Below are 26,359 nucleotides of genomic sequence, written 5' to 3' on the forward strand. Positions count from 1 at the left end.
TTTTTCCCTGATATTTTTTGTTCTATCTGCATTTTCTTGCTTTTCTACAAAGTTTTAACAACAGTAGAAACAACTACCATTTATTAAGCATGTACTTTGTTCCAAGTACTGCATCAAGGGCTTTCTATACATTTCCTTATCTAATCCTTACACCTGACCTTATTGTATTTTATATCTCCGGATTTCCAGAGATATAAAATACAACCAAAATCTCAGAGATAGCTACTTGATCCATAATGTCCTTCTGGACACAAGTATACACATATATATGCTTTTATAAAATGCAGATCATAATGTACATATTATTTTATAACCTGTTGTCTTTCTTCACTTAAGAGTATCTTAAGAGTCATTTTTTAACATCCCTTAGCCTGACTGAATAACATGCCATTATATAGCTACACCAAAATTTATTAAATCAATCCCCTATTGTTAGATATTTAGGGCTTCCCCCAATTTTGGGCTACTGAAACTATGTTGTGATGAATATATAAAATCTCTGCAAACATACTAGGATAAGTCATACAAATCGACAAGTTATTTGGTTATTTTTAAGGCTTTGGATATACAAATTACCAAATTGAGTGGTGCAGGATTTATCTTGAAATGTGAATATTTTCAATTATTCTATCTTATATTTTAGTTAGACCTTTTATCTAATAAGATTATAAAATGCTCCATTCCTATACTATGAAAGGACATCCTCCTAGACTGAGTTGCCAAGTTGTTTCTCAGAGGGGTTTAATTATTCCTAAGGGGTCACTGCCTCCATCTGACTCCATCTTCATGTCTACTTCCCAGAAGATGCAACTGTAACTCCAGCCAGCAATTATCTGCTCATCAGTTCTTAATAGAGTTGCCTGAAATTTAATTGCTGGTTAAGCCTTGTAACCTGTAATCCCAAAGCTATTTGTTTACACCTTTAAAGAAGTAATTTTAAACACCTAAACAAAATTAATTTTAAAAATTCTGTGAAATACTATTACTGTCTGCTCACAAGCAATCATTCTTGTTTAGATCATCTGTGACTTGCTTATTAGCAACTCCTCCTATGGTATCATTTTCTTTTAATAGTGATAATTGCTAGTAATATTATACAAGAAATAGAAGGAAAAAGTAGCACTTGAAGAAGAAACACATTTTTCTAAGAAGAAAATGCACAACTACAGCTACTTTATTGAAGGGCCTGTTTCTCATGTGGGAGAATGTACCTGGAGAGAGAAATAAGCAAACTGTATATCACCAGCACTATGAACACCAAATTCAATGATTAGAAATTTTCTATGGCATTTTGTTTCCCACGTCTCAGACTAAATTCTTCAAAATATGGTTCTTCCTAAATTAGACATTAATAAATAACTGTCTTTCAGGAGTATTTCTATTTTTATTTACATTTTTATCTTATAGCAGCACTGCTCCTTCCTTCCTCCCTCCCTTCCTCCCTCCCTTTCTTCCTTCCTGCCTTTTCTTTCATCAAAGCTAAAATTATAATCAAATGGGATGAAGAACCTATTTTTAATAGACTTTCAAAGCAAATACCTATTATCCTTAGTAGCCCATTCCAAAGCCAGGAGGCCCTTTCTTATCCCTGATTTTATTCCTTCATGCCCTTTAAATTTATTTCCTGGATAAAGACAACAAGTGTTTATAATTATCTGAACAATAACTCAGGTCTTTGAAGATCACTATAAAGTCTTCTTCTGACAATAAACTTTGACCCTTTAGCTTTCTAACCTATTAATTTTTGTCAGATATATCTCCAAATATCCATGGTTTATAATTAGTTGGGGTGGGGGCAGGTGTTGAGGCTGACCAGCACTGAATAAATTAACATTCCTATGTATTGCCTTCAAAAAACTGTCCCAACTCAATAATTTTTCCTCATAATAAATTATAAGCAAGTCTGAGTCCATTCTCCAAAATTCTAATGTCAACAAAATGGGACCTTTTACATGCAGTTACTGAAGTAAAATCTAAGCCATGATTTTCCTGGACCAGCTCTGAGAAAATGTCTGTGCCACAGACTGGTAAAAATGGATGCTTTATTTGTTCAGTAAAGTTATTGAATGCTCATCCTGTATGTGCATGACGCTGTGCTGAGCAGTGTCCAAAATATAAAGATATAAAAGAAAAAGTCACTGAAAATAATAGGAAGAAATAAAAGGCTAGAGGATGCTATCAGTGGAATTTATATTATAAGGAACTCTATATCCAAGTATTCTCCTAATACCAATGTAAGAATTTCTCCAAAACACCTTATTACATTACAGACAAACTAGAAAAAGAAAGGAGAAAATCATGTCAAGTTAAGATCTTCATAATGAGGTATAAATGAGACTACCTTGCCTGCTCCAGTAGATCCAGCGACGGCCAACAACTGTCCTCTTTCTATATTGAAACTGATATCTTTCAGGACAGGAGCACCGAGAAGTGAGAAGTTACTGAAGAAGAGGCTGTTATCACCATTGGAAATTTTTCTATTGTTATTATTTTGTTTTGCTTTCTCAAATAATTTCCCAAATCCCTGTAAAAAAACAAACAAACATGTTTTTCAGATATTTTCAATAGCTATTTGCATTATGTATGATTAGTTTGAAAAGCACATGGCACATGACCCATACTTTACAGCACACAATTGATAGCACATGATTTCTAGAGCACATAATCCAAAACATCTGAAAATTATAATAATTTCAATTTCTCAGATTCTTGCTCACCGCCAAATTTAATTAAAGGTATCTATCTACATATATAAAGGTATCTATCTATATATATGTGTGCGTGTGATGTAAATATATGCACACACATAAATATATATCCTCTCCTATAGGCTGGGTACATAAACATAATTATTTAATCTTCAGTAGAATAACAATATATGAGGTAGATTTTATAATCCTCTTTCAAAGCTGTAGACTGTGACTCAAAGAAGTTAAGCAACTAAAGTCACGTAAGTAGTAGGCCTGAGTAGAATTACAACCCAGATCTTCTGCTCTATCATGCTGGTAGTACCTTCCTCTGAGAAGCTCAAAGCATTTCTTTAATTAGCTATTATTAAGTGTAAATATGATGATACTGCCATATGATTTGAATGAATTCCATTTTTGTAAGAGTAGCTGGGAGAAAGAATTCTCTTTTGAAAGTGCCCTGCTTCTATACTGCCCCATGGAAAGCTTTAGGGTAGTGGTCTTCAAACCAAAGTAAGCAGCACTACAGATTATCAGGAGGAAGGTAGTGCACACAGTTTTAACGGAATGTATTCCCACATCCTCAACATGCAAAAGTACTCCTTCCTAAAGTTAGTCTGCCTGAGAATTTGCCTGCTGTTTGTCATTTCTCTTTCCCACTTCCTGCTCACAATTGTCCTTCCCTCACTTTACACAGAAGAGGCAGCCTTCTCACTAGTCCTAAGTTTAGTTACATTGCATTTTCTGGAGTGTAAAAAGCTCAATAATACAAACAAGGGGACCGTAAGAGAATGATTTTCTCCTGAAAGGTGATCCCATAAAAGCAAAGCCAGAAATACTGAAGGAGGTAACATCTTATTTCACCCAAGTTTCAAACTGATGGCGATCTATGTGTCTTATCATCTCAGAATCAGATTTCAGAAATGAATTGAGAAATAAGATATTTTAATTAACTTATTATTTATTTAATTTTAATGAGTTAATAATTTAATACAAATTATTATCTGTATTTTAAAGTCAAGTCACACTTTCCTGACATAAAGCAAGTCACATTTAGCTGATTGGCTTGACAATGAGACCTGACTTCATAAATTCATTTATTTCCCATGAAATTGCACTGAAACTGCAGCTCCCAAGTTTTGAAAAAAATTATTTAACATATGAAAACAATATACAATAGACAAGAATTACATTCTTTGACACCACTTAAACCTATGTTGAAAAATTAGTTTTTAAGTTGAAAAGTCAACTTAAAATGTATCAGATATACATAGTTTTTCAGAACTATTTTAGGGCATACATAAGCAATTAAGCTTAAAGACCACTGCTTGAATTCTTATGATATGGATGGCTAACATCCCTTTCAGTTAACAGATAACTAAAAGCAAAGCTTTTAAGAAGTAGGCAATGAAAAGTCTTTAAATGAGACAAAGGCATGTTATTCCTTTATTCATTTATTTAACTAACAGACATTTCTTGAGCATCACCTCTGTATTAAAGACCACTTCAGGGACTTCCCTGGTGGTCCAGCGGTTAACACTCCATGCTCCCAATGCAGGGGGCCTGGGTTCGATCCCTGGTCAGGGAATTAGATCCCGCTTGCGGCAACTAAGAGTCCGCATGCTGCAACTAAAGATCCCCGAGGATCCCACGTGCCGCAACTAAGACCAAGCACAACCAAATAAACAAATAAATATTTTTTAAAAAGACCACTTCAAAAATCCCACATAGGAGAATAACATATGGATAGATATTAATACTGCAATGTGTTTAGTGCTACAACTGAAAATTCACACCAAGTCCTATAGGAGCACATTAGAGAAAGCAACTGACTCAGTCTGGAATTTGACCAAGTAAATGACACAGTACTAGGCTATGAAGGATGTAAGTGGTTATTTCACAAGAGCAAGAAATAGTCTAGGTGTTCCAGGAAGAAGGATCTGCATGCACATTTTAGGCTTGAAAGAAAAAAATACATCTCAGGAATGGTGAGTGGCTAGGTGAGATGTATATGGTAAGATGACAAAGGGTATCCTTGGTAAGGTGGGCAGTGCAGGCTATTAAGGGGCTCATGTGCCATGCTTAGAAATAGGACTTTTATCCAATAAACCCTTGGACCAATGGAAGGTTGTTTTTACTAATAACTTTAATTTCTGAGTACAGAAGTAAAACACTTATTTCAGGAAATTTGGTAAACAGAGGAAAGCAGCAAGAAGAAAAAAATAATCACCTGTAATCCTACCACTGAGAAGAAAGCATGTTTAACATTTTAATGATACCCCTCCACTCCTTCACATATATATATATATATAATCATATATATGATATTTTACAACATTAAGGAAAAATTATACATAAGGTTTGTGACCTGCTTTTTCTGACTTACAATAAATCATAAATATTTTCACATACCATTAAACATTCTTTTAAATATAATTTTAAGTTGCAGGATAGTATCCAAGAGTATGGATAAACTATAAATAGTTCTCTATTTTTGACATTATATGGTTTTCTTTTTAACTTAATAATTCTGTGATGCATGGACTTTGCCATAAATCTTGGAGCAAATCTCTTTTTTTTTAATATATAAGTATAAATTCCCAAACGTGGGATTTCCAGGGCAAAAGGTATAGCAAAAATTCTAAGTCTTTTGAAAAGTAGTTCCAAATTTTCCTCCATTAAGGTATGAGAGTGCTAGATTTGAGGAACCATTATCAACACTGTTGCTTTCTGGTTTGGGATTTATTTTGTTTTGTTTTGTTCTGTTTTTTCTGTTTTATAGGTGAAAATGGAATCTCACTATTGATCTTATTTTTATTTGATACCTAGTAAAGTTGAACATGTTCCATGTTTACAAGTCCCCTGTGGTTGTCAGAGGAAGGATTATGATATCCTTTGTCTTTACTTCAGTCTCTGTCTCATCTTCTCAACTAGCTGGGTAATAAATCATGACATTCTGAATTTCAGTCTCCTGAGTTGTTGAGGGTTTTAAATGAGGTAATATATATGAAAGTATTTTGTATACAGTAAAGCATTAGTCCATTTCTTTTAATTAGAGGCAGAGAAACCTAGGCTGACCTTTTGGCTCTCTCCTAACCAGTTGTATAACCTTGTTCTAGTTACTTAAAATCCCTAAAGCTCAGCTTCCTAATACATAAATAGAAATTGTACCTATTCAGTTTGTGTGGTGTGAGGGAAGAGTCATATATAACTCATCAGGGACTTGCCTCTTGAATAACTGGGTGAACGGTGACATCATCAAATGGGTGGAGAAGACAATGGAAGGAGCAGATTTACGAAGCTTGGGGAGTGATAAATGTGGGTGCCTGAGGAGCTTGCAGGGAATTTGGAAATAATGTATGAAGTTCAGGAAAGAAACTGGGGCTAGAGATTTGCCTTTGAGAGTCATCAGCACATTGATGTCAGGTGAGCCTGAGTCACCCAGAGAGTATGAAATGCCAGAAGGAAGCCTAGGTGCAGACACAATGGCCCATCACCATTGAAGAGGCAGGCAGGGAAGACTCAGAAGTCATGGTCGGAATATAAGATGACATGGAAAGAGTAGTTCACTAAAGCTAAGTTAAATAAGTATTTTTAAAAGAAAAGCTTTAATGTATTGGTAAGGGCAGAATCCAGATTGCAGCAGGGAAAAGTCATAAAAGATGACGAAGTAAGAACAGCTTTGATGGCAAAAGGAAGCAGAATGATAAAGCTTGGAGGATGAGGCTGGGTGGGCAAAAGTCAGAAAAGAAATTTTTTTAACTTGAAAATATTTAAATGTGAAAAGGAGTCAGTTGAAAAAAAGATGTTAAAACTTGTAGAGAGAGACTAATTGCTGGCCCCATGTCCTGAGAAGACGAAACAAGATGATAACGGTTTAGTCAAAGGCAGGAGGAAGCATACATCTTTCACTTAGATAAGAAAGAGAAGAAAAAAATAATCCCAAGGGTTAAGAAAGAAGTTATAAGTATTCATACATGATGCTGCATATTTTATAGCATCTATATATTTTCTCTATATCTTACAGAAGTCAAGGCCATCTGCTGGGGGTGAGCAGAACCTAGGAGAGATTGGGAGTTTCAGGAAAGTGCTAAAAATCTGGAAAAGCTTTTAGAGAAATGGTAAAGAAAATTAACTAAATACAAATGAAAAGATTTCCCAAGAAAGTTTATAGGCCCATTTGAAGTTGAAACAATAACTGTATAAAACTTATAACTGACTAGAGTATATGATTTTCCCAGATAGCACCTCCTTCGTCAAAGATATCAAGTGAATGTTTTGTAGCAAAAGATTCAGTGAAAGGAAAAGGGAATTGAGGGTGCTGCTGGGAGAAGAACTGAAGTGACTGGTGTTGTCATTGGTGAAGGTTAAACCAGGAGTAGTCCAAAAGGGAGAACTAAGGAGCCTAGAAATCTTCATGAAATTGGAAGGCAGTAAAGGTGGGATGAAGAGACTGAGAGAGCTAAGGTTAGGAAATTCTGAACTAAGAAAGAGATTCCAGAGTGTGATATTTCTAAAGTGGAGTAAGTCTAGGTGCTCACCAAGCTCAGCATGTGACCATGAAAGGAAGCTTCTGAACTAACTGTAAAATGTAAGTTCTGAGGACAGTACTGGAAGGATTTCTCATATGGGTGCTGAAGTTTCAGACATGATGGCAGAGATTTAACAAGCACCACTATCCTGGGTAAATATCATCAAGGGGTGTCCAGAATTTGACAGCTGACAGAGTCTGGAGGATGAGGATACAGCCAGATGGAAGGTTCACTGAAAGAGTGGTAGACTGTGACATTTGGGTCCAAAACCTGACTTCAGCCCTTGCCTGTTCTGTGAGCTGAGCCAGGTTCTGTAACCTTCCTAAGCCTCCATTCCCTTATCAGCAAAATGGAAACATTAAGATTTCATCATAGGAATGTTATGAGAAATAAGACAAAATATATAAAGTGCTTATCTAGTACCTGGCAGATTGTAAGGGCTCAAACATGCTACCTATTTTATTAGATGAAAGCAGAGTGAAATGGAGATTAGAAAAACAATTGTCTGTAAGTACTGTCAAACTTCTTATTTTTCTTCATGCCTAGAAAGGCATTTGAAATTCCTAAAATCAAAGAAGTAAAATCAACCTGATCCACACACCTCTCCACAATTTTTCTGGGCAGATAAAGAATTATTCTCTTACCTATGTCTAAAAAAATGAAGTATAGTAAAGCCCTTGAGGTCAAGTTACTTATGTAAATAAAACCAATTAAAGATATTGTGAAATATGTAGAAGTGGGACATTGGTTTCATAACTCCTATGTTTACTCAACATAAAAAAATGATAAGGAAAGAGGAACTCAACAGGTATTCTCAATAATCAAATATTACTTCTTTAGAAGCTGAAAAATCATTAATAATATTTTTTCTGACCATGAGAAATATTTACTACAGAATTTTTAGTAGTGAATTAAAATAAGTAAAAATAGTAGAAAACAATACATTGGTCTATTTCTCATACACCTTTATGGTGACTGGTGTATGTAAATTGCATTGGATTGGAACTTGAGATCAGAGAGGGTAGCATTTAGTGAGGAACTATTATGTGCATGGTACTATGCTGAATACTTTCCATAAGTTATCTCAGTCAATCCTCACAACAAACTTGCAAGGTATATATTAATATTCCCATTTTATAGATGAAGAACAAGAGGCTCCACAAAGTTCAGTAACTTGGTCTAGATTACACAGATAGTAAATGGCAGAACGAGGATTCAAACCCTGCTCTATCTGGCTCCAAAACCTATGAGCTTTGTATTACTTCCTAATTTGTTATGTGAAACAAATTACATGACTTAGAGAAAAATAACGAGGCTTGCGTATCGTATTTAATATTCCTGGGCCTCTACCTCTTAATCTATAAAATAAGTTCTATCATCATGCTAACTTTATTGCCCATTTGGATGAAAACCAGAACCACAAACAAGCAAAGCTTAAATATTTAGAACAAACAAAAACAAAAAATACCTGACCTCCTCCCAGAAGGCTGTTACATTCTCCATCACTACTTCTGTAGTTGTTAAGTTATATTCCAGTGTCTTATACTCTTGCTTTTGTAAGAAATCCTGTTTGCAAAAGAGAGCAAAAACGTATTGCAGAACCAGGATACCATTAATACATTATTACATCTATTTTACACTCTAATAGTGATGCATTCTGTACTTGGATTTTATGAATTATATTAGAAATTGTTTCTTAATAAAATAATTTTATAAGTGTTCTAAAGTTAATTTGCCAAGTACTAGAATTAATCATTTTGAAATGTAATATTTTATAAAACTGTTTTTATACATTAGATTTTTAACATACCACTGATTCATCCTTGTACTGTACATGTTAACCTTAGTGATGAATTTATAAAGCACACCTGAATTACCCACCAATTGCCTCAATTCAACATTAAGAGAGAGAAAACTATTATCTTCATCTTTATAGCACCCTCCTTATTAGAGGCATCATTAGCATCACTTCTCTGGGTTAAGTAAAGGTGTGAAGATCTGATATAACTGATTTTAGGGCATCAAACCTTGATTCTAAAAGAAGGGCTCTATTAGCGACTCAGAATCACAGTGCTCCTAGAGATGGTGGGAGCATGAGGAAGAATTAGGTTTATGCATCCTGAAGTCTTCTTCACAGGAGGTAGTTTTAAAAGTCTTGTCCTTGCTAACTTTTTCCCTTCTCACCTCTTCAATTCACTCACTATCTTTATTTTGGTTTCCCTCTTTTTCTCCCAGTTTTGTTTTTAAGATCTGTTTCTCTGTCTGTATTCCTGTTTAGTGAATCTGTTTCTCTGATGCATTCTCTTTGGGTCTCTATGTCTGTTTCTCTCTCTCTTTCTCTGTCTCCCCACCACCTCTCACATGGCTGTGATGGACTAACAGAAGAAATAAGACTAGTCCAAGAGCTGCCATGGTTCTGAGCTACATTCACCAATTTGTCTAAATTGCAGATCTCAAACTCACATATTTTCAAGATGATAAAACTAAGGAAGGTGGCTAAGTAGAGACTGTGATGAACTGGAGAGGGCAGACCCTCTCTGAGTGGGGAGCTGCCACAGCTTGTGAGGGAAGAGGACCCAGTTGACGGTATACTTCAAATTTTCAAAAGAGGCTGAAGACATGATTTGTTGTATATGTGACAGCACACAATTTTTAAATGCTGCCAACTAATTCAAATGCATTGTTTTAGGTTTTTTTGTTTTGTTTTGTTTTTGAATGTAAAGGTCAAATAAAACAGGTCAAGGGCCAAAATTAAGTCCATGGGCCACCATTTGCAAACTCTGGCCTAGGCTAAATAATGGCAGAACTACCTAAAAGTGGCTCACCCTTCACCCTCATTTCTAAAATTTATGTCACAATGATTTATTTTCTGGTTAAATATTTAAATGGATATCAAACAAGTATAATAAAACATTTTGAACTGTATATTAATTATAAAAATTAAAACCACACCCAAGGTTATGGTGCTGATTCTGTTAGCTTTGCACTGAGTCTCATTACCTGAGGACTTTAGAACCTCTCTTCAAAATTACCAGCTACATCACCTTGCTGATATTTTAAGGTAATTAATGTATCACAAAAATGCCACTGTCATCCATCATACAGTCCAGAAAAACACTTGGAAAAGTTTAAGGTGAACACTCCTAGTGTTAGCTGGAAAAACTTATAACTTCTGGATGAATCTGCCACCAGCATTTTGCACATTTGCCAAGTTCATTAGAACTGCTCTACTGATTGATTACTTGAATAAAAATCTCCAGAATACAGAAACAATATTTTCTTCAATTTCTCTGACTTAAGAGAATTTCACAGGTCTTCATTTTATTTCACTAGGCTTTCATTACAAGGGCTCATTAGACCACATACAGACATCAAGAGAGGAAATACTGTGCATCAAACAGGCCCAAGGCCAAGAATACCTCTCCAGAGAGTTTGCTCATGAGAAAAGTTCTAAACTGTTCTAAATTCATTGTGTATGATGCCCCATTTTGGTACATTACCTGTATTTTGTTTATTGCTCCAAGAGAATCATACCAAGTTTGTACAGCCCAGGGGAACTGCCGAGTGACTGCCATGCGCAGAACGATGCAGAATGAGATGGTTGTGAATATTTTTCGAAGGCCGATTCCATTAAGCAGTGCATAAGGAAACACAGATAAAAACACTACAAAGAACCCTGAGAAGAAGAAGGCTGAGCTATTGAAGTATCTCACATAGGCTGCCTTCCGGGTCAGTTTCAGTTCTGTTCTATAAAAAAATAAATAAGATTTGGGATGCTTATTTACTTTTCAAATATCAGGCATCTTGGAATTAAAAATCTGAACATAGACTCTCAAATCTTTCTCTCTGTGTTCTGATCCTTGTTCTACCCTGCATGAGCTGTGTGACCTTGTGCAAGTTATATAACCTCTCTGGGCCTCAGTTACCTTATCTGAAAGGGAGATGGATCATAATGAATGTACCAGTGTCTTGCATATAATACCTATAAATATTATTTTTAAATTACAATAATCTTAATAATTATTACTATGATTATTATATTATTTTTATATCTTTATTCACTTCTTTATTAATTTTTAAGATTAATGACACTGATAATTTTTTGTTTGTTGGTTGGTTGGTTGGTGTTTTAAGTAATTAAGTGTGGATATGAGAATAATGACTTATAAAGGAACAAGACAATTCTGGGATTCCCTAACGGATTGTTAACATTTTAGAAGTTCTAGCTTGACTTTGGGGAACCTTGAAAATAACATATAAGCCATAGAGGAGTGGTTCTCAAGCCTTAGCATGAGTAAAAATCACCTGAGAAACCTGTTAAAATGCAGAGTTTCAGGCCCACCACTCAGAGAAACTGACTGAGTCTGCAGTAGGCCTCCAGAATCTGCAAATGGGGCCTCCCTGATGGCGCAGTAGTTAAGAATCCACCTACCAATGCAGGGGACACGGGTTCGAACCCTGGTCTGGGAAGATCCCACATACCGTGGGGCAACTAAGCCTGTGCACCACAACTACCGAGCCTGCGCTCTAGAGCCCGCAAGTCACAACTACTGAGCCCATGTGCCACAACTACTGAAGCCCATGTGCCTAGAGCCCATGCTCAACAAAAGAAGCCACCGCAATGAGAAGCCTGCGCACTGCAAGAGAGTAGTAGCCCCTGCTCGCCACAACCAGAGAAAAGCCCACGCTCAGCAACAAAGGTCCGATACAGCCAAAAGTAAATAAATAATTAATTAATTAATTAAAAAAAAAGAACCCAAGTGATTCTGTTACAGGTAATTTTTGAAAAATTATAAGTGAGTAGATGCTGCATCCTCCCTGTCTCTCTCCTTTCAGTATAATTATTTGCAATCATACTTCTGATCCTTTAGTCTGAACTACAAATGTGAACAATTTTTTTAACACACGCAGAAGAGGTTTAAATGCACCAATAAGCAGAAAACAGGGAGTGCAGAGGCTGGTGAGAAGAGAAGACAATGCTGCCTTCAACCTCCGTCCTACTCTTCCAGGACCATCAAAACTAGAGTCACTTGTGATCCTCCTATTCAGCTCTTGCAAGGGAAAGAGCAAAGATAAAACAGACAAGTAGAGAGTGTTGGTGGGAAGTAGCAATAGCTGCACCCGGCATTTAGTTCCACATGCTTGTACAACTCAGAAAAGTTCTCATTCTCAAGTTGTAGAATTCAGAGGAAATCTTTTTTTTTTTAAGTCTGAAAAAAATGTAATCCGGAGCCCTCTGATGAAGAAAACGAAGTTCAATGTTCCCAATCTACATTGTGACTCCCAGTCTAATGTGGTCTAGCCTACCTATTTTAATTATTTGGTATTGAAGGCAGATTATGACTTGGGAATCTCACTGGGGTGTGACTCTCAGCTCTCCTGGTTATAGCTATGCCATCTTAAGCAAGTTTCTCTTTCCTCTGATCCTATAGAATCCACATCTACAGCAGAGAAACATAATATCTCCCTTGTGGAATTGCTGCCAAGATAAAAGAGAGCACAGCACAGGGCCTTGCACTTAGAATCTACATGTGTGTTGCTAATCTTCAACAGAAAGAAGAACACTATTGGCTAGGCTTATATGTTTTCAATGCTAGAAAATACTGTTTAAAAAAATGTTAATAAATTTGTCAAAATTGTTGTGTATTATAAACAGTTGAGGAAAATGAAAGAAGTGGTACTATAAGAATAATGGACTCAGAAACATCTACAAGAGAAGGAGTACTTCCCAAAACTTCTGCTACCAGTGTCCTTGTCCTCACGGTGAGACACAGCCACCCCCCACCTCTGCAGGAGACCCTACCACACTAGCAGAAACTGAAACTCAGCAAACAATCTGCTGCTGACAATCAAATCAATTTTGTGATATTTAAAACTTTTACTGAGAGGGCAGACAGGAGAAGCAAAAATAACTACAATCCTGCAGCCTGTGGAACAAAAACCACATTCATAGAAAGATACAAAAGATGAAAAGGCAGAGGGCTATGTACCAGATGAAGGAACAAGGTAAAACCGCAGAAAAACAACTAAATGAAGTGGAGACAGGCAACCTTCCAGAAAAAGAATTCAGAATAATGATAGTGAAGATGATCTAGGGCCTCGGAAAAAGAATGGAGGCAAAGATTGAGAAGATGCAAGAAATGTTTCACAAGGACCTAGAAGAATTAAAGAACAAACAAACAGAGATGAACAATACAATAACTGAAATGAAAACTACACTAGAAGGAATCAATAGCAGGATAACTGAGGCAGAAGAACGGATAAGTGACCTGGAAGACAGAATGGTGGAATTCACTGCTGCGGAACAGAATAAAGATAAAAGAATGAAAAGAAATGAAGACAGCCTAAGAGACCTCTGGGACAACATTAAACACAACACATTCGCATTATAGGGGTCCAAGAAGGAGAAGAGAGAGAAAGAAAGAACCAGAGAAAATATCTGAAGAGATTATAGTCGAAAAATTCCCTAACATGGGAAAGGAAATAGCCACCCAAGTCCAGAAAGCACAGAGAGTCCCATACAGCATAAACCCAAGGAGAAACATGCTGAGACACATAATAATCAAATTGGCAAAAATTAAAGACAAAGAAAAATTACTGAAAGCAGCAAGGGAAAAATGACAAGTAACATACAAGGGAACTCCCATAAGGTTAACAGCTGATTTCTCAGCAGAAACTCTACAAGCCAGAAGGGACTGGCATGATATACTTTAAGTGATGAAAGGGAAGAACCTACAGCGAAGATTACTCTACCCAGCAAGGATCTCATTCAGATTCGATGGAGACATCACAAGCTTTACAGACAAGCAAAAGCTAAGAAAATTCAGCACCACCAAACCAGCTCTACAACAAATGCTAAAGGACTTCTCTAAGTGGGAAACACAGGAGAAGAAAAGGACCTACAAAAAAAAAATCAAAACAATTAAGAAAATGGTCATAGGAACATACATATCAATAACTACCTTAAACGTGAATGGATTAAATGCTCCAACCAAAAGACACAGGCTCACTGAATGGATACAAAAACAAGACCCATATATATGCTGTCTACAAGAGACCCACTTCAGACCTAGGGACACATACAGACTGACAGTGAGGGGATGGAAAAAGATATACCATGCAAATGGAAATCAAAAGAAAGCTGCAGTAGCAATCCTCACATCAGATAACATAGACTTTAAAATAAAGAATGTTACAAGGGACAAGGAAGGACACTACATAATGATCAAGGGATCACGCCAAGAAGAAGATACAACAATTGTAAACATTTATGCACCCAACATAGGAGCACCTCAATACATAACGCAACTACTAACAGCTATAAAAGAGGAAGTCAACAATAACACAATAATAATGGGGGACTTTAATACCTCACTTACACCAATGGACAGATCATCCAAAATGAAAATAAATAAGGAAACAGAAGCTTTAAATGACACAATAGAACAGATAGATTTAATTGATATTTATAGGACATTCCATCCAAAAACAGCAGATTACACTTTCTTCTCAGGTGCGAATGGAACATTCTCCAGGATAGATCACATCCTGGGTCACAAATCAAGCCTCAGTGAATTTAAGAAAATTGAAATCATATCAAGCATCTTTTTTGACCAGAACACTATGAGATTAGAAATGAATGACAGGGAAAAAAACCGAAAAAAACATAAACACATGGAGGCTAAACAATATATTACTAAATAAGCAAGAGATCACTGAAGAAATCATAGAGGAAATCAGAAAATCCCTAGAGACAAAGGACAATGAAAACACAACCATCCAAAACCTATGGGATGCAGCAAAAGCAGTTCTAAGAGGGAAGTTTATAGCTATACAAGCCTACCTCAAGAAACAAGAAAAATCTCAAATAAACAATCTAACCTTACACTAAAGGAACTAGAGAAAGAAGAACAAACAAAACCCAAAGTTAGCAGAAGGAAGGAAATCTAAAGATCAGAGCAGAAATAAATGAAATAGAAACAAAGAAGACAATAGCAAAGATCAATAAAACTAAAAGCTGGTTCTTTGAGAAGATAAACAAAATTGATAAACCATTAGCCAGAATCATCAAGAAAAAGAGGGAGAGGACTCAAATCAAGAAAATTAGAAATGAAAAAAGAGAAGTTACAACAGACACCACAGATATACAAAGCATCCTAAGAGACTACTACAAGCAACTCTATGCCAATAAAATGGACAACCTGGAAGAAATGGACAAATTCTTAGAAAGGTTTAGCCTTCCAAGACTGAACCAGGAAGAAATAGAAAATATGAACAGACCAATCACAACTAATGAAATTGAAACTGTGACTAAAAATCTTCCAACAAAAGCCCAGGACCGGATGCCTTCACAGGTGAATTGTATCAAACATTTAGAAAAGAGCTAACATCCATCCTTCTGAAACCCTTCCAAAAAATTATGGAGGAAGGAACACTCCCAAACTCATTCTATGAGGCCACCATCACCCCGATTCCAAAACCAGACAAAGATACTACAAAAAAAGAAAATTACAGACCAATATCACTGATGAATATAGATGGAAAAATCCTCAACAAAGTACTAGCAAACAGAATCCAACAACACACTAAAAGGATCACACACCATGATCAAGCGGGATTTTTCCCAGGGATGCAAGGATTCTTCAATATACGCAAAACAATCAATGTGGTACACCATATTAACAAATTGAAGAATAAAAACCATATGATCACCTCAATAGATGCAGAAAAAGCTTTTGACAAAATTCAACACCCATTTATGATAATTCTCCAGGAAATGGGCATAGACGGAACCTACCTCATCATAATAAAGGCCATATATGACAAACCCACAGCCAACATCATTCTCAATGGTGAAAAACTGAAAGCATTTCCACTAAGATCAGGAACAAGACAAGGTTGCCCACTCTCACCACTCTTATTCAACATAGTTTTGGAAGTCCTAGCCACAGCAATCAGAGAATAAAAAGAAATAAAAGGAATCCAAATTGGAAAAGAAGAAGTAAAACTGTCACTCTTTGCAGATGACATGATATTATACATAGAGAATCCTAAAGATGCCACCAGAAAACTACTAGAGCTAAACAATGAATTTGGTAAAGATGCAGGATACAAAATTCATGCACAGAAATCTCTTGCATTCCTATACATTAATGATGAAAAACCTGAAAGAGAAATTAAGAAAACACTCCCATTTACCAATGCAAAAAAAGAATAAAATACCTAGGAATAAACCTACCTAGGGAGACAAAAGACCTGTATGCAGAAAACTATAAGACACTGATGAAAGAAATTAAAGATGATACCAACAGATGGGGAGATATACCATGTTATTGGGTTGGAAGAATCAACATTGTGAAAATGACTATACTATCCAAAGCAATCTACAGATTCAATGCAATCCCTATCAAGTTACCAATGGCACTTTTTACGGAACTAGAACAAAAACTCTTAAAATTTGTACGGAGACACAAAAGACCCCGAATAGCCAAAGCAGTCTTGAGGGAAAAAAACGGAGCTGGAGGAATCAGACTCCCTGACTTCAGACTATACTATAAAGCTACAGTAATCAAGACAATATGGTACTGGCACAAAAACAGAAACATAGATCAATGGAACAGGATAGAAAGCCCAGAGATAAACCCACGCACGTATGGTCAACTAACCTATGACAAAGGAGGCAAGGATATATAGTGGAGAAAAGACAGTCTCTTCAATAAGTAGTGCTGGGAAATTGGACAGCTACATGTAAAGGAATGAAATTAGAACGCTCCCTAACACCATACACAAAAATAAACTCAAAATGGAATCGAGACCTAAATGTAAGATGGAACACTATAAAACTCTTAGAGGAAAACATAGGAAGAACACTCTTTGGCATAAATCACAGCAAGATCTTTTTTGATCCACCTCCTAGGGTAATGGAAATAAAAACAAAAACAAATAAATGGGACCTAATGAAACTTAGATGCTTTTGCACAGCAAAGAAAACCATAAACAAGACAAAAAGACAACCCTCAGAATGGGAGAATATATTTGCAAACAAATCAACGGACAAAGGATTAATCTCCAAAATATATAAACAGCTCATGCAGCTCAATATTAAAAAAACAAACAACCCAATCCAAAAATGGGCAGAAGACCTAGATAGACATTTCTCCAAAGAAGACATACATATGGCCAAGAAGCACATGAAAAACTGCTCACCATCACTAATTATTAGAGAAATGCCAATCAAAACTACAATGAGGTATCACCTCACACCAGTCAGAATGGCCATCATCAGAATATCTACAAACAACAAATGCTGGAGAGGGTGTGGAGAAAAGGGAACCCTCTTGCAGCACTGGTGGGAATGTAAATTGATACAGCCACTATGGAGAACAGTACGGCAGTTCCTTAAAAATCTAAAAATAGAATTACCATATGATCCAGCTATCCCACTACTGGGCATATACTCAGAGAAAGCCATAATTCAAAAAGACACATGCACCCCAATGTTCATTGCAGCACTATTTACAATAGCCAGGTCATGGAAGCAACCTAAATGCCCATCAACACACGAATGGATAAAGAAGAAGTGGTACATATATACAATGGAATATTACTCAGCCATAAAAAGGAACGAAATTGGGTCATTTGTTGAGACGTGGATGGATCTAGATATTGTCATACAGGGTGAAGTAAGTCAGAAAGAGAAAAACAAATATCGTATATGAACGCATATATGTGGAATGTAGAAGAATGGTACAGATGAACCGGTTTGTAGGGCAAAAGTTGAGGCACAGATGTAGAAAACAAACGTATGGACACCAAGGGGGGAAAGCCATGGAGGGTGGAGGTGGGTGTGGGAGTGTGATTAATTGGGAGATTGGTATTGACATGTATACACTGATGTGTATAAAATGGATGACTAATAAGAACCTGTTGTATAAAAAAATAAATAAAATAAAATTTAAAAATTAAAAAAAAGGGAATGAGAGCATGTCCTTCTACTCTGCCATCTTGAGTCAATCTCCCTATGACTTTAGTCTTGTTAATTAGAATACATCATTAGAATGCTTAATTGTATACCCTGATATGGACATTTACAAATAAAAATAAATAATTGCTCCTGAGTGAAATAAAAGACTTGGAGTTTCTTAAAAATAAAAAAAAAAGAACATATATAAGAATCACCTAGAAAGCAGTACTCACCATAATAAAATCACTAACACTATATGAGTCATAAAAATATTTTACCTTATAAAAAAAAATTGAAAGTGACTTTATTACCAGAGAGCAATAAAGAAGTAGATTTTCAGGGAGTGTTACACAGCCTTTTGCCCAGTGCAGCAGTGGCCCAGGCTGAGGTCATCCCTTTGCAGCGCATCCTGCCAATCTCTTCCAGAACATTCTATTTGCTCTTTTGAGTAGAAGCAATTCTTGCTTTCCCATATTTACGTCAGCACTTTGCAGCCTTTTCAGGTAACAATTTCATGCCAGATTAAGGAACCGGATTATGCAAGTTAAAACCAAACATTTGCTATTAGAATTGGTTAAACAAAAATACAGAATAGGAAGGATGGATTTCATCTTTTGAGGAAGAGGGGAAAAGAAACCCAAAGTCAAGAAAAGTCAGCACCTAGAATGATCTGACCAGGAGTTTACCCTGAAGCTTGAGAAAACCAAATTCTCTGATAATCTCCTCATCATTCTGGTTATGCCTGTGCCTATAGGCATTTAAGAGTGACCCAGGGGCAAGTGTGATGGAAAACTCACTCGTTAATGAGAAAAACCTTCAACCAACTAAACAAGATCTTTAAGGATGTTTCTGGAAAGAAAATATAATTTCTTTCCTGGATTTGTCTTGAAAGGCATAATAAAAACAGGCGACCAATTATGTTTGGGCAATAAATATGCTTTTACTCTTTCTATTTACACCGCAAAGGACTTAACATTTCAGCATTTCTTTTGTTGTTCCAATCACACACCTGCAGCTCAGTTACCACTGCCTACTGGAATCAGCAGCCTGATATCCTGAATAACCCATATTCACAGCATCCAAAATGCGACTCTTCCCTTTAGTACCTTTTTTCCCCAAGAAACTCTCATGAGCTAATTCATCTTGAAATTATTTGCCCTTTAACAGAAGATCTATGCCCACTGAATCTCAAAGAGCCTTTTTTTTTTTGGATTGCAATTTGTAGAACATGGAACTTGACTGAAGAAAAATGGTCACAGCTATAGATATGCCCTAGTTTATATTTTGTCCAAAATTTTCTCAGTAACAGTATCTCTCAGTCTGTGCTGTACTTTTTTCCTGGCTATAATCTTTACTAATCAGTGAAAGAAAGGTTATCTGAGGTAAAACAAGACCAGATATGTAGACGGTTGCCAAGTACTGATTCTACTTCAGGTGGCGGCTTTCATTGAACTGATTTCTCAAGTGGAGGGTTTATAGAAACACAATGTATAGATATTACCCTGTATTACTCTTAAGTTAAGGAAGAACAAACATATTTTAAACAAACAGAAGGGTTTGTTTTTTGTTTGTTTTTCATGAGCCATAACATATAAATTAAGGAAGCTATAATACTAGAGAATCATTTATTTGGTTCAGAATCATATCCTTATTACTCTAGCAGTTCCATTTAAGGTTTCAATCAGTCTCTAGAATCATGATCATTATTTTAGTCAATAAGTATATTAAGCAGCTATAAGCACATACAGGCAATTCTTTCATAAGGGATACATATCCTTGTAGCGCAAAATAGCATACTTAATCACCTATGTAAAACGATAGCCCCATGAAAATGACATTAAGCCACTAACACATGAATATTGATATAACTTATAACAACTGTTTGGTTGTCAGAAATTTCAAATATGAGCTGAAGTCCACTCTGACATACTCATTTTTATTTATTTATTTTATTATTATTTTTTTTTTGAGGTACGCAGGCCTCTCACTGTCGTGGCCTCGCCCGTTGCAGAGCACAGGCTCTAGAAGCGCAGGCTCAGCGGCCATGGCTCACGGGCCCAGCCGCTCTGCGGCATGTGGGATCTTCCCAGACCGGGGCACCCTGCATCGGCAGGCGGACTCTCAACCACTGCGCCACCAGAGAAGCCCAAGACGTACTCATTTTTAACATGTTAAACCTTAATTGGCTAATTCAATTGATACTGAAATTATCAGAATGACTTACTGTCTTAGGTTTTCAATTATTTTTTCCATTGCTTCTTCCCAGCAGTAGGCCTTAACCGACTGGATATTTTCAATCATTTCTGACGTGATCACCAGTCTTTCATTAATCTTTCCAGCTCTCTGATCTCTGTAAATAATCCATCCACCAATCAAATACTTAGTAAAAACAAGTCAAAATGTCCACTAAGAACTGCCCAAGCTTTTAAGAAAAGCCACATTTCTTTTATTAAACGAATGTTTATTTTATGATCAAATATATAGTAACAAAAATAGTAACTGTCATTTAGTAAATGCCTCCCATGTGCCAGACACTGTATTAGATGCATGTCATACATTATGCCTAATCCTTCTGACAACCTAACAGAGGTGATTACCTCCATTTTAAAGACAAAAAAACCCAGAAACACAGTGGCTGAAGCAGCTTGACACAGGTCATGTAACTAGTAAGCATGCAATCTGGGATTCAAACTAAGAGCTATTTGACTCCAAAATTTGTACACTTTCTATCATACTCTAGCTGGCACACTAGAAGTCCTCTTTCATAAGCAGTGACTGGTGTCACCGATTCATTCTGTAATAAAAAGCAACTAAGGCTGTGGTGTGATGATTCATGAACCAGGGTAGAAAAAGCCTATAAACTCTCCCCAAAATATATGTATTCCCTCCCATTCACATAAATGTTTTATCCATTGTACCTAAATCTCTGATGTGCAAAAAGTGAACTGGATGGTAACATATTTATAAAGAAATTCTATAGACTAACAAGCAAAAACATGTCCCCTTGATATAGAAAGTATTATTTATGTCATGAAAATTGTTCCTTTTTTGTGACGCCTAGCAAGGAGATCTCAGTTCAGTGCATAGAGAAGTTCTGGTTTTATTAGAGTGGGCTTTTGGAAAACCTAATTTAAAACCCTTTCAAACTATGTAACTAAGAGCGCTACCTGTACTTCATCATCATTTTCCCTAATCCGGCTTGAAAAAGGGCAAGGACTATGAGAAAAGCAAGTCCACAGAAGGCGCAGGCCTGTAACAACTCCCAGAGCAGCCCCATCAGCAGCGTCACTTGCAAAGGAGCAATCCACACGAAATGTGCCAGTGCAAGCCCCTGAAAAATAAAATCACAGTGAAAACCACTGACATTATTTCCTCCATGCCCAAAACAAAGGAAAAACAATCAAAGAAGAAAGAAATCAAGCACAGTGAGCTCATACAATCAAACACTTCATCGTTCTGAACACACTAAAATCTAGGTATTCACCACATGGAACACGTAGCAATGTGCTTAAACATTCTATGCATAGGATTTCCCCCCAAACAAACTTCAAGTCACTGTGATCTTTTTCCAGTGGAATTGCATGGTGATTGAAGAATTTATTTTAAATAACTTACTTCTGTGTGGATAAAGCAAGAGCCACGACACAGAACATGAGAGAACAAAAGACTCTTCAGAAGTTCAATCTACACAACTGTACAACCCTATCACCTGACAATATATTCAGAATACATGCATGCTCAATTCAACAGTAATTTATTTAGCACCTGCTAAGGGTTTGATATCATGTAAAATACTAGAAATACAAAGGTAACTAAAACAATCTGTCCTCAAGGACCTTGAATTTTATTGTGACAGAAGACAGCACTGAACAAGAATTGCTCAGAGTATCATACTCAGCCAAAGTAAATAACTGATTTAAAGTATTAAAAGGAAACAAGGTCTGATAGGGACTGAATTTTTAAAAAACCTCATAAATACAAAGCAAGCTGAGGTGCCCTTGAGTTGGGCGGTTCCGTGAGACCCCAAAATGGCACTCTGCTACACAACTTAGCCTTCTCAGTTTTCAGAAATAGGGAAGATAGGGATGCTTATGACTTAACCGCTTATTACTGTTATCTGACCCAGAAAACCTTTGGGGTTGTATGAGTTATAATAAAGATGCATAAAAGATTAAATCAGTAGGTACATACTTCATCAAATTTGTTCAGGTTGTTGGAAAGGAGACTAACAAGTTGTCCAATACTTATTTTATCTAGAACACGGCTTGACAGCTTCAAAGTCTAAAAGGAAAATGGGAAGTTAGATGTTGTCAATGAACAATAGACAAATATATTTACAAGTAATGTTACAATACAGCTGAGGAATTAGGTAACTATGCACGCATTTTTAAGTTAAGGTAATGAAAATTATTTTATGTTCATCTAACTCAGTGTCTTCTCAGATTTATAAATATTTCTCTTTACAACAAATATTACACTGGCATTCCTCTTCTTATTTTATTTTACAGTATCTAGAGAGGAGTAACTATTTTTTCTAATCCAAAATGGGAACAACATTGTACTTAAATATTCATTTATATACTGTAGAGGGGTTTTTTTTGCTTTTGTTTGTTTTTATAAAAGATGGAACCAAAGGCAGTGAAATTTGAGATTAATACCTTGGCCTTACAGGGAACTATATTCAATATCTTGTAATAACCTATAATGGAAAAGAACTGAAAAAAATATATATATCTATATCACTTTGCTGTATACTTGAAACTAACACAATATTGTAAACCAACTATACGTCAATAAAAAAAATTTGTTTTAATAAAATCTTGGCCTTAAATTTTTCATGTGATCTTATAGTAACTGTGTTGAATAAAATTATTGTTAAAGTCAATAAAATTATATTACAAATAATTTAATCATTAATAATTTTGTGAAAGATTACATTAATAAAAAATTCTTAAATTTTACAAAGAAAAATATATCCATCTATACAAAATAGAATTTTTATGTAGATAAATTATTATTATGAAAGATCACAGTCATACTTTGCCTATAAAATTTAATAAGAATTGATTTGCCATTAGATGGCTTTGACTGAAGAGTACCTATCTAATATTTGCTTCAACTGAATCCCTCACATATGTATTGAGCACTTAGTAGATACAAATCACTGTATTCAAGGCTTCAGGGATTATTGTTAAGATTTCTTAAACATAATTCTTGCCTCAAGATAACCTAGTACATACATAACTAAATATGATAAATTCGTTAAAGGGAGTAGATAGAATAAAATAGGGTGATTAAGAGAAAGTTCCCATATCTGGTTATAAAAATCTGCAAATATTTTATTGAGGTTGAATTTTAAGATGGGTGTGTAATAATGAATAGCATTTAGATAAGCACAGATGAATAAGGAATAAAGCAGTTAATTCCAAAATGCTATTAGAGCAATATGGGGCATGGGCGGGGGGGAATCCATTGAGCTGGATGACACATGACTTGGTAACATACTCAGTCTCAGGTAACTTGAGACTGGGCTTAACATGGAGTTTATGTGCACAATAAACAGTGAATATCTGTTCACGCTAGTTAACTTTATCTTCTTGAAATTCACAGGCAAAGCTCAATCTAGTTTGTATTTAGATTCATTATTTAAAATATAATTTGAATATATCATGGTTACAGATTTTGGAACAAAGAAAACTATGCTCTATTACAAAATCTGGAACAATGTGGGAAGAATTAGTGGCTGCCTGCCACATGGATGAAACTGGTCAGATATGGTACCAGTTTATTTTAGGGACCAAACCACAGCCACATGGAGATGAAATTGTATTCTTTGGTGATGACGTTAATGCAGGTCAATAGGTGTGGCTAGAGGGGTAAAGAAAATGTGTAAGAACACAGATAATCAATGTTGAAAAAGGACAGACACAACTTCTAACTTTTCATTAATGCATTCTGGGTCTGAAAGCACATATATCGCTGTGTTTGTGCTAAACATTATATATGAACTTATTCACAAACTAACCTGCTCCTTCTTTGATCTCCCCTCCCCTTAGCCCGGAGCACTTCATGTTTCTCTCTGCCTATGTAACACAATTTGACTTGTTATATTATTTCAGTACTTATTTTATGTTCCCTAATAGTTGGAAAACCCTCCACTTCAAGGATTGTGACTTACCCATTTTAGAAATTTTGAAGCAGTTCTTGCACAATGTTTTATACCTTTTAGGTCTTAGCTTCTCAAAATATTTTATCCATAAAATAGGGATAATAGTTTCTACCATATGGAGTTTTGGTCAAATGAAATGATATACCTAAAAATCACTTAGAAGCTTGTCATGTACATCCTTAGCTATTAGTTATCATTATGATAAAATCACTTTTATAAATATTTTTAAACTGGATTCAACTTCCTTTGATATGCATTCTGTGTAAATTCTACCCTCCAAATAATACCTAATAATTTCTTCACTTACATATAATTTCTGGATCAAGATAAAATTTTTATTGATTTATCACCCATGCTTTCCTGGTACTTGCGAACTGATGAGACTGTGGTTCAGGTGATTTGATTAAACTGCAGACTCGGTTTTTCCCTTGTGCCTCCACAAAAGGCTTTTTTGAACAATAAAGTATGGCTATCAAGGTTTTACAACACCACTGACTTTGCATGTATATTATGGAAGTGTTATGGGTTATTTGCTAGAGGGAATTTCAGGTCCATGTCCCTTATAAGCCAAGTATATAAAGTTTTTACATTGGGGAAAGAAAAAAGAGAAGGGTAAAGCAATACCCAAATGATTCAACCAAACAGGTTTCTATAATCACTTGGTAGATCAAAGGGTCACACATGAATCAGGCTGGTGAAAGCACATGTCACTGAGATGACCTTAAATTGTGTTTGTAAGATAAGGAAGTCTTAATCTGAATTCATCCAAAGCACGCTTCAGCAACTTGGGCTCTTAACTGGACAATGCATACAGAAAAGCAGAGAAGATTCTTATGGTTGCCATGCATGTGCTATTCTAAAAATTTTTAACTTGCAGAACTTAGGATGACAAAAATCTAACTCAAAATAAGGCAGTGGATACCACCACTGTGTCACAACTAGTTAAGTTAGAAATTTCTATTGCCTGGGTTATTGTTAACAATTTCTTGTTATTCAACATAAAGGTACATGGCATTTTACCATAAGATGATATTTTGTCAATGACTTTTATGCAGATAGTAAGAATCATTTCAATGGGGAGCCATGGATTCCAAAAACTGGTATATGACTAGTGAAAAAAAAAAGAAATCTAAAATATAGGCAGTTTATAGAAGGCACTCAATAATTATTAGTTGAAGTAAATTGAATTATCAGCGAAAATTAGAAATATTCATTATTGCTGCCATTTATTTCACAGGTATACAAAACTGATTTCAGCATTTAGCCCTTATTTGTATCAGCATGGCATTTAAAACATGATGCCACTAACACGTAGCATGGAGACTGTGCAAGAAAGTATTACCTTCTTATAAATCAAACTAAACATAGCTATTCTCATCTGCATTCCAATGCGATGGAGGCCAAAAATGGCTGGGTGAAGGAGCAGCATCCTCACGATAAAGAGAAGGCATAAGCCTATGCCTAGGTAAATCGCAATGGCGCGTTCTACCTTGTTATCTGGATCATAGGAAGCAATGATTCTTCCCAGTAAGAGAGGCTGTACTGCTTTGGTGACTTCCTGCAGAAGACGGAAAACAGAAATGAAATTTTATTTTTCTTTCATAAAATGCCCTCATAATTTCAACACAAGAAGTTTCATCTTTACAGGAGATGAAAGAGAGCCATGCCATACATGAAACTCTTGATGTCCTTTGTAATATCTTTATACTTTGAAATAACATTTTATTTTAGGTTACAGCAAAAGTCACTTGGAGACGTTTATGTATGAAGTATTCTTTACTAAAAAGTGAAGAGCGGCCATAAAGCAAAGGTGTAATTTCTGAAATAGTGTGTTAATTGGTTACATCTACATAGCACTTAACAATTCATAAAATATTTTTCATTTGATTTTTATGACAACTTTAGGAGTCAGAGTAAGCATTAATAATTTCACATTACAGATGCAGAAACTGAGGCCAAAGAGCCCAAGTGATTTGACGTGATTTCAAAATAGAACTTTCAAAAGCAC

At 35.7% G+C, this 26,359-nt stretch overlaps 1 protein-coding gene across 9 annotated transcripts in view; it reads right to left on the reverse strand.

Moving 5' to 3' along the window:
* Positions 1-26,359, reverse strand: part of CFTR (CF transmembrane conductance regulator) — a 201,631-nt gene that overhangs the window by 126,092 nt on the left and 49,180 nt on the right. For 6 of the 9 annotated variants that reach the window (XM_089917472.1, XM_089917476.1, XM_089917473.1 and 3 more), the window contains 7 exons: positions 25,694-25,909; positions 22,374-22,463; positions 21,350-21,513; positions 20,407-20,532; positions 10,720-10,966; positions 8,693-8,785; positions 2,342-2,524 (listed from right to left, as the gene is read on the reverse strand). In XM_089917472.1, coding sequence (XP_089773598.1) covers positions 2,342-2,524; positions 8,693-8,785; positions 10,720-10,966; positions 20,407-20,532; positions 21,350-21,513; positions 22,374-22,463; positions 25,694-25,909 — 1,119 coding nt within the window. Of the gene's footprint in view, positions 1-2,341; positions 2,525-8,692; positions 8,786-10,719; positions 10,967-20,406; positions 20,533-21,349; positions 21,514-22,373; positions 25,910-26,359 lie in introns of those variants that run through there. The other 3 variants (XM_089917471.1, XM_089917477.1, XM_089917478.1) reach the window with 3 other exon arrangements.

Source organism: Delphinapterus leucas, chromosome 9, assembly GCF_059928025.1.
Source record: "Delphinapterus leucas isolate spDelLeu-1000000601 "Yukka" chromosome 9, BTC_Dleu_Yukka2, whole genome shotgun sequence".
Lineage (NCBI taxonomy): Eukaryota > Metazoa > Chordata > Mammalia > Artiodactyla > Monodontidae > Delphinapterus > Delphinapterus leucas.